This window comes from Thermobia domestica, chromosome 4, assembly GCF_964235325.1.
Source record: "Thermobia domestica chromosome 4, izTheDome1.hap1.1, whole genome shotgun sequence".
Taxonomy (NCBI): Eukaryota; Metazoa; Arthropoda; class Insecta; order Zygentoma; family Lepismatidae; genus Thermobia; species Thermobia domestica.
Genome location: NC_137457.1, coordinates 71924675 through 71934598, shown reverse-complemented (window position 1 = coordinate 71934598; position 9924 = coordinate 71924675). Strand labels below are relative to the sequence as shown.

At 34.9% G+C, this 9924-nt stretch overlaps 1 protein-coding gene across 1 annotated transcript; it reads left to right on the top strand.

The window, feature by feature from the left end:
• Positions 1–231: 231 nt before the first annotated feature.
• Positions 232–2104, top strand: LOC145683320 (uncharacterized protein F54H12.2-like). The gene is made up of 2 exons (XM_081754673.1): positions 232–1223; positions 1895–2104. Exon 1 carries the CDS (start codon positions 364–366, stop codon positions 1219–1221), a length of 858 nt encoding a protein of 285 aa, XP_081610799.1. The 5' UTR covers positions 232–363; the 3' UTR covers positions 1222–1223; positions 1895–2104.
• The last annotated feature ends 7820 nt before the right edge of the window (positions 2105–9924 follow it).

The following is a 9924-nucleotide window of genomic DNA, read 5'->3' as shown; positions in this document are numbered from 1 at the left end:
AATCATGTCGTTACATACAAACCAATCAGTTCACTAGCTGATAATGCTCCTATAGAGTTTGTCATCCCAGGAACAAGTGATGAATACATAGATCTACCACATACTCTTCTTTACATCGAAGCTCAAATCGTTAAGCCTGATGGATCAGCATTTGGTGAAAGTGATAAAGCTGTGGCTCCTATTAATGACTTTTTAAATTCTGTGTTCAGTGAAGTGGAAGTGTATTTAAATAACAAACTGATTTCATTTCCATCTCATAATCATCCATATCGATCATACATTGAAAAACTGTTAAATTATGATGATTCTGCTAAAAATACTCATCTTCAATGTGCATTCTGGTTTCAAGATACTGCTGGACATATGGATGCAACATCTAGTGGTAATAAAGGATTTCAACAACGTTATGAATTAACAAAAAAAAGTGCAAAATTCGACATGCTTGGACATCTTCATTGTGATATTTTTAATCAAGATAAATTTTTAATCCAAGGAGTAGAATTACGTCTCAAGTTAATTCCTGCAAAGCCAAACTTTTGTCTCATCGCTAGTGATGCGTCTGTTGAGGCTAAAGTGAACATTTTAGACGCTGCTTTACATATTAAAAAGATTAATGTTAGTCCTACAATAAAACTAGCACATAACAAGCTTCTACAATCAACAACAGCCAAATATCCTCTCACAAGAGTACAAATGAAGTCGTTCGTCATTCCAAAGGATCTTCAATCAAAAACAATAGATAATTTATTTATGGGAGTATTACCAACTCGAGTGATTGTGGCGTTTACACAAAATGATGCCTATACAGGAACAATAACTTCAAATCCATTTCATTTCAAACATTTTGACATCAATTTCTTCTCTCTATACATTGATGGAAAACCTGTACCTTCAAAACCATTACAACCAATTTTCGAAAACAACCTCTATGTTTCCTCATATCATACCTTATTCTGTGGATCAGGCATTCACTTTTCCAATCATGGCAACAATATTCCTCGCCTTGACTTTCCTCAAGGATACACTATCTTTGTTTTCGACATTACTCAAGATGGAGAAGCCAGCGCTGTGCAGCATTGGAATCTTATACGTCATGGGTGTGTTCGTCTGGAAGTTCATTTTACGAAGCCTCTACCAGCACCTATCTCCTGCATTGTGTATGGAGAATTCCAATCTCTCTTAGAAGTGGATCATCAGAGGAACATCATCATGGATTTTTAAAGGTACGTTATTTAAATATCATATCATATATGTACATGTCTGCATTTTTATACATGATGTCCTCTACACTAGATTTATTGAATGCTTTGCAAACAAATTCTTTATTTCACAATCATTTCGTTGGCGTATATGCAGCCAATGAATTACCAGCACATGTTCCACTACCTGCAGCTATCATCATAAATACAGATCCCTCGAACAAACTTGGCACACACTGGATTTCCGTATATATTCATACTGATGGCCGTGCCCACTACTTCGATACATTTGGATTTCCTCCATATGTAATGCATCATATTCAATTTCTACGTAGAAATTCCACTTCAAATACATTTAATAATAAACAAATTCAAAGTGTAAAATCATCCTTATGTGGGCATTATTCATATCTTTTCCTATGCTTCAAAGCTAAAGGAAAGTCCTTAAATGAATTTCATTACACTTTCTCATCAACTCCAGAAAAAAATGATCGTCGCTTGTTGTATTTACTTCTACAGGTAATCATGTCTTCATTCTTCTTCTTCGTTTGTTTTGATTACTTTTCTTTTCATATTATTGCAGGTAGCCATTTCTTCTTCTTCTTTATTATAATGTGTTTGTATGTATTATTATTTGTTCATGATTATAGATAAAATAAATTTTAAGTTTGTTTTTCAATTTTTTTTCATTTCAGAGAGTAAAAGATCGTCATCGTGTGTATGGACATCATCTTCAATGTTCAGATTGACTTGTATCTACGTTTCATCATCAACATCAACAGCAGTAGTATCATCAGTGAACAGTATATGACAGTTGTAAAGTTATCATCACATGGACAGTGGAAACAAAATCTAACGTTCTTTTAAAATGTACTATACTTACCGTCGTTTTAATTGTGTAAATAGTTTCATCAGCAATAAACACTTTGTATTATTTTTTCTCTTTGAAAACAAATGTTTTATTTCTTATTTTCTCCGTTTCCTAATAAATAAATATGTTTTATGATCAGTTATGTAATTAAATACACATATCATAAAACATATTTTTAAGTCATTGAATTAAAGAATTTCATAGTTGTTTAAAAAAAAGATTCTAAAACTGATTTTTAATTCAATGATGTAATCATATAACTACATAATAATAATAATGAATTCAAATACTTAATCAGTTATTCTTTCGTAAATTAAATCAAGTATGTGAATTCAATATTATTATTATTATGATAGGACTTTTGTTTTTTAAAATTTTAATATTAATTATTTTAATTCCTTTTTTTAAAATTAAAAAAAAGTCCTATCATACTTAAGACAAAGTTGTATAATAATAATAATTTCAAATACTAATTTTTATTTTAACATTCATTTCAAGAATTTGAATTCATTATGATTATTATTATTATTATTATACGTATCACTTATAATATACGAGGAAAAAAATATGTTAGGATTTTTTTCTTATAAAAAAACTTTAAAATCCTAACATATTGAGGTGTATGAAACGAACACAAAACACACACACAAATAAAACATTTCACTTTCCACTATATATATTTTTATTACATTTGTTATTATGTTGTTTAGCATACATGAAAAAAAAAACAAATCAATTTCTTCTTCTTTATGAAGAGTCGTTCACTTCATTGATACCCTCCGAAGGTTGAGTTTCGGTTTCCCCCCACCATGGCTGTGTCGATACACTATCAAATAAATCAGCCATAATTGAGTCTATGAGTTTTTGTTTGCAAAATACTTTCATTTCCAATTTTAATCGTTCACCATCAATGTTCACATCACTGTTCTTATCAAGAGAGACACTTGGAAAACTAATGTTCATACCATTAATAATACTCTGTTCATCTACACAGGTATGGATTCCGGCAAGTCCTCTGCATGTAAGACACTGTAATTGTACATGATTACGAATAGTATCTGTACACAAGTCAAAATATTCACGTAGCACAACACTACAAACTTTACTGTTTTTCACAGCATGTTCAATACACGGTAATATTTCCAAGAAATAAAGCCAATCACTTGAAGATAAGTACACAGTGTTTCGAGGAGCATGAAGTGTTCCTTTCTTCTCTAACATCACTAATTTTTCACCCATTAGTTTTCGTACCACAAGTTCGTTTTTTCGACCAAGAGATTTTATAAATGTAATTTCCACTTGAGAATTTAAATAATCCGTAACAAATGGGGTTAAATGTACAAGTTTCTCCCACTCTGCCAAATTTAACTCCACTCCAAACACAAGTCCTTTGCCAACACGAATCACTGGTTCAAATGTATCACTATCCAGTCCAATGCAAATTAATTTGGTTTTCATTGAATTAAGTCCATATTCAACATTTAACAAGTACTCTTTCTTGGTATCCATAGTTGACGCACAAGCACTCAAAGACATGTTACACCAGTCGCTGGTCAGCACAGAATAACGACACTATGCATACAGATGACTGCGCATGCATGAAGAGGAGGGGGGGCGAAGAGGAAAATTCATGTTTCATCTTGTTTGTACATGCTACCATACACTTACGATGAGTAAACCAGTTCAGTAAATTCAAGATCATGCATGTTACGTCCAGATACATTAATCTTCATTCCTTTATATATTAAACAGACATTCCCACTTTGTAAATACGTTAATAATGCACCATTATCTGCTTCCAATTTTTCAGTACAACGTCCAGGTAAAATCACTTTTTCACCTCCTTCAAATGTCACACAGGCCTTCCTACCATATACCGTTGTAATTATCTCACAGTTTACAATACGAAATGGTACTCCAATCTCCAAATCTCGCATTTTTGTAAAGGGCACCATTGATGGCTTATTAAGTTTATCTAATAAACTCATTGACGATGACATCTTTAAAATTTTTGACGTTTCTTCCTTTGCAACAGCTGCTAACAGAATGATCTACACAAGCACATACGTTCCGCTTACGCTCTTCGCAGGAGGGGTGAGGGGTTTGGGGATTCAAATTATTAGCCAATAAACGACAAGAACACGAAAAAGGCATGTTTTATCTTGCTTTTTACATCTGGTAGGCGTCCAAGACTATGAGCATAGCAACAGCAAAACAACATTTTCCCACGGGCTTCTGTGGTAACCGTAAAAGGATATGTACATAGCAACTAAAGAGGAGTAGGGGGTGACGGGGGGTCAAATAAACCAAAATTTTCCCACGCGCTTCTGTACTACCCGTAAAAGGCTATGACCATAGCAACTAAAGGCTTGTCGAAACTTGCCACCGAATTCTAGGAAAACAGGATCAAATTTCGCTGACTCAGCCGTCCCAAGTGGGGTACATCTACTCACTGCTCATAGTATTCTTTTTATTATTCTATTATACACGTAATATTTGGTCTCCTGCGGGGGCACACTAAGAGCCCCAAGGAGGCAGTGTACCACCCAAAAACATTTTGGAAAAAAACATTAAGCATCATTTCCACGATATATTATACCAACGAGACAAAAATACTTTTGTCTCGCGAGGATAGTGTGTGCTTCGAAAAAAAAAATAATTGCAAACAATCTCCCTTTTTATACTGGTCGTTTAGATAGATGCGTATACCAAGTTTGAAGTCTATACCACAACTTAAAAAGTATAAGATTATAACTTTCAAGGAAATACACACACACGCACACACACACACACACACACACACACACATATATATATATATATATATATATATATATATATATATATATATATATACGCACCTTTTGACAATTTTCTCGTTGGCAGCGTATATCGTTATAATATACGGGATACGTGGAAAAGTTTCTTTTTCGGTTCAGTAGTTTGTTTACAGGACCGGTTGGAGTGAAATGCGTTTTATAATAGACTCAACCTTATAGGCAAACAATATGTGCTATAAAAAAAATTCAAAGATAGAAAAAGATTGTTAGGAATCGAACCCAGGTCTCCTGTCCAGTAGGCTCACGTCAATCCCCTACACTACCGATTTCCTTAGATTTTCGACTTTGTTCTTACTGCTCACATAATACTGGTACGTTGCGGCCGGCATCTGTGGGGAATTATATACCTCTAAAATCGGAAACACATTTAATTGTTTGCATACTTCCACAAAACATACAAATACCAAATTTTGCATACTTGTTCGTCATGGGATGTGAGTAATGGGGAAATTCCGATATCAGGAAAAAGCTACATTTTCCATGTAAATGAAGTGTCGAAATTTTTCGTCGTTTCGAAATGCTGGTTTTTAGAGTAGTTCCGCACACCATAGGAACGTCTATTTTGTCAGGCAGTGAAGCTAGGAACATAGTTTATGATTGAAGGAAGAGCATTAAAATTCGTTTTCGTTTCGCGGCGCAAATCGAAAAAATGTGAAATTTGTAATTGCTGTATGTAGGACGTTGAAATTTCGAGGTGATGTTTATTCTGATGCGTAGTTTGCGAATCCGCCCTTAAACTTGAAAAAAATAGTCATGTTCGGTGTAAGAAATTGTTGAGTTGATTTTAGTTTAGCGTCCCGTTCAGCAGCGCGGCTATATGAGACGTGGACCTACTGATTAACGTGGAATCCGAACCACATGAGTTCCCGCCGGGAATCGAACCCGGGTCTCCCACGCCGAAGGCGCGTACGCTAACCGCTTAGCCACGAGGGAGCTCTCGGTGTAAGAAAGTGCTAGGAATGTTATAAGGGGCGTCTAATTCTACACAACTTGTAGATATGGTGGAATCACGAAATTGCGTTCAAGTGTGTAGATTACAGCGGATGTGAGGGGAAAATTCTGACATGTTGGAAAAGTCGTCATCTTCGATTCAAAATGGTGGCTCAAAAATTTGTAACCATGAAAATTGTAAGTTGTGCTCTTGGTAGGTAAGCCAGGTTTCGCTATGTTATTAAGGACGTAGTTCAGTTTAAGCGAAGAAACAAATAATTGGAGAAGTCGCCATCTTGAATGCAAAATTGCCATATTTTTTAAATTGCCTTCATTTGGACTCTTATGTGGTATATTGAGGAGAATAAATCAAACAAAATTCAACGTAGTAAGTTAGCTCGGCGGTAAAGTGTCTGCTTTCTGAGTAACAGGTCTGAGTTCGATTCCCCGCCGAATCTTGTCTAATCTTACGCTTTTTTCTTATCACGTTGCTTCGTTTTATCAAAACAGTTTCTGTTGGCATTGCGTGAACAAAATAATTTCGTTGTTACAGACATAGACGAAAATAATATATTTATACACTAACTGTTGATATCGTCTCGGAACTAGGCAGTGTGTTCGTGTGAAGCTTCGAGACGATACTCAACTATTTAGAAAGAAACTTAAGTAGCTTTAGAGATGGGGCAACACCAGTGTTTCTTTCAGAAACAATGTTCCTGAGGATCACAGTTAGTATTCCCAGGGGCACTGCTCATAGTATTCTATTTATTATTCTATTATACACGTAATATTTGGTCTCCTGCGGGGGCACTCTAAGAGCCACAAGGAGGCAGTGTACCACCCAAAAACATTTTGGAAAAAAATACTAAGCATCATTTCCACGATATAGTATACAGACGAGACAAAAATACATTTTGTTTCGCGAGGATAGTGTGTGCTTCGAACCGGAAATAATTGCAAACAATCTCCCTGTTTATACTGGTCGTCTATATAGATGTGTATACCAAGTTTGAAGTCTATACCACAACTGAAAAAGTATAAGATTATAACTTTTAAGGAAATACACACACACACACACACACACATATATATATATATATATATATATATATATATATATATATATATACGCACCTTTTGACAATTTTCTCGTTGGCAGCGTATATCGTTATAATATACGGGATACGTGGAACAGTTTCTTTTTCGGTTCAGTAGTTTGTTTACAGGAAAACTTGGAGTGAAATGCGTTTTATAATAGACTCAACCTTATAGGCAAACAATATGTGCTATAAAAATAAACTTTCAAAGATTGAAAAAGATTGTTAGGAATCGAACCCAGGTCTCCTGTCCAGTAGTCTCACGTCAATCCCCTACACTACCGATTTCCTTAGATTTTCGACTTCGTTCTTATTGCTCACATAATACTGGTACGTTGCGGCCGGCATCTGTGGGGAATTATACCTCTAAAATCGGAATAGTAATCGGGTTATATATGCGTTTTTTAGTATCATTAAGGAAATGATGTCTTGTTATTTAATTGTAATAAGAAATGAGAAAGACACCATTCTAATACACTGTTATACTACTATGCAAAAAGTTGTTTGTTTAAAATGCTATAAGCAAATTTTCAAAAGCCTCCAATAATATTCATATTCTAAATTGCTTAGTTAATAATCGTCTTCATTGAAAATATGAGAGTAAAGATACGCGATGACTCTATGTAATTGCCCAGTGTATATAAACATTTCAAGAAGTCTTGCTGCCCAGTAAGTACATTTTTTACTAAAGGACACCATTATAATAAGATGTACTACGTTACACTGCAAGAACTAGTGTTGAATCAAATGTTATGAACTAATGTTTAAAAAGCCTTAACAAAATTCATTTTTATAAATTACCTAAAAATTGTAGTCTTTATTGAAAATACAAGACGAGAGATACAGGTTGACTGCAAGAAATTGTCCAGTAAATATGAAATATTTGAAAAAGTCTTGCTGCAGGTAATATGTACAACTGTGCCCAAGGTTTCCATTATAATCCACTGTACTACATTACAGTACAAAAGTAGTGTTCACTCAAATGCTATGAAAAAAATAAATAATTTCCAACAATATTCATATTTGTAAATTACCTAGTAAATTGTAGTCTTCATTGTAAATACAAGAATAAATATGCAGGAAGCCTGAAATATTTTCGCACTCTTATATCACAGATGTGAATTACTTTTAGTGCAGGTAACATGTACAATTAACAACAGGGACACTATTATAATACATTGTACGTACTAAATTACGCTGCAAAACAATATTTAGAAGGGTCGAAAAATTCACATTTGTAAACAGTGAGTTTTTTCGGAAAATTAAAGGTTTAATTGGTAGGCTATTGCAAGACAGTTTCCGCTGTTTATGTTTCAGAAAATAAATTCTGTTATTGTCTCTAACATGTATAGATGTGCCCAAAGTGTATATAATTAGCCATGTACATAATTGCCAGAATAGAAGTAGTAATAGAGTTCTTTCTTATAAATTGTGTGTTTGCTGTCCAAAGTTAAATGGAAGAAATAATACCGGTTCAACTGAAGTATGTGTTGGTAACAGGTGTGTGGTGTAAAGGGAAGTGAATTCCTCTAGTTTTCTAGAACTTGACACATTATGGCAAAGCCATGACCAGGGGTCTGGGGGTGGAGCCCCTAGCGAGCTTTAGTGAGTTGTTTTATACAGTCGAAAATGTCTTAAATCGTAACGAACATTTTGTTTTTAGAAGGAAGGTGGATTTTAGGATCCACATTGCTAACCCACGTAATGGAAGGGGTCGAACTCGTGGATCGACCAAATATGAGGATTATGTTTCTCATTTAGAAAAGGGTACCATTCCGATGGAAAAATATCTATTGTCTTTCCAAGGCTATCATCCTCGGAAAGGCTATTGTGGATCAAAATATGAACAACGGTATAAACTAAAGATACATCCTGAGTTAATATTAAAAAAGGCAAAGTATTTGTGCGATGATGCTGATGTTACCATTGAACATCAAAATGGTTGCACTACTGCCGATGCAAAAAGTTCCGAAATAAACTAACCCCCGAATGTCAGATTGTCATTTATGAGAAGAACAAAATGACTCGGACGTATAATATATGCAGGAATTCATGCAAAAACAAACAAATCTTAATATTTTACAGAGAAGGGCATTATGAGCTGATCACCAAAATTATAACACGCTTCTGGACAAAATTGCTTATTGTTGGCACTGCCTTCAAGGGTGCAATGAACCACGATATCACAAGTGTAAATATAAGTATCCTGTGTGAGAGAAATATCATGAGGTCTATGATGATAGTATAAAACATGAGTGTAATGTTTGTTTACGACTGTTTCCTTTTCACGAGTGTGTTGCCAATCATGAAAACGTAATCGCACGCGGTAAGACAATGTTTGAATTAAAGAAAGTTGGTCCCGATTGCGGTGATATGTTCGATATGCGAAAAAGGAAGTCTGAGCACAAATGTGGTGAACATTTCTACAAATCATGCTACATGTATGTGGATTGTGTCCATATTTGTTTTGTTCAAGCTGCCAAAGTTGAGCATGTCGACATTTTTCGCATATCGTCTATGATGTAGAGACGGTGTTATTACCCAAGAATTAACACGGAGAACGAGAACATTGCGTGAATTTCGTGAAAGACACAAAGTTGCGTGATCCATACTCTGTATGTGGAGATAAAAATGGACCCGTAAGTTTGATTTCCAGGACAGTTAATCGTCTGGCGCCAAGAACGTGCTTTAAGCGGCGAGGAGTATGATCTCCAATACGAGACGATGGAATATTGTACGAATGACGGTAAGATTCTTGCAGAGGCTCAGATTATGTTTTCGAACTTAATTGAGGTGAAAGCGAATGGTATCCAATGTTTTATCTACTCCTCTACAATTGCAAGTCTGGCAATTCTAACTTCCAATTCTAACTAAGTCATTCCAATAATTACGCCTTATGAAGTCGATCGCCGTGTCCGGCAAAGTCTGAAAGCTTTGTATTGATTACGGTATTTGGAACGTATTAAAGGTAATAGAATTGTACATTC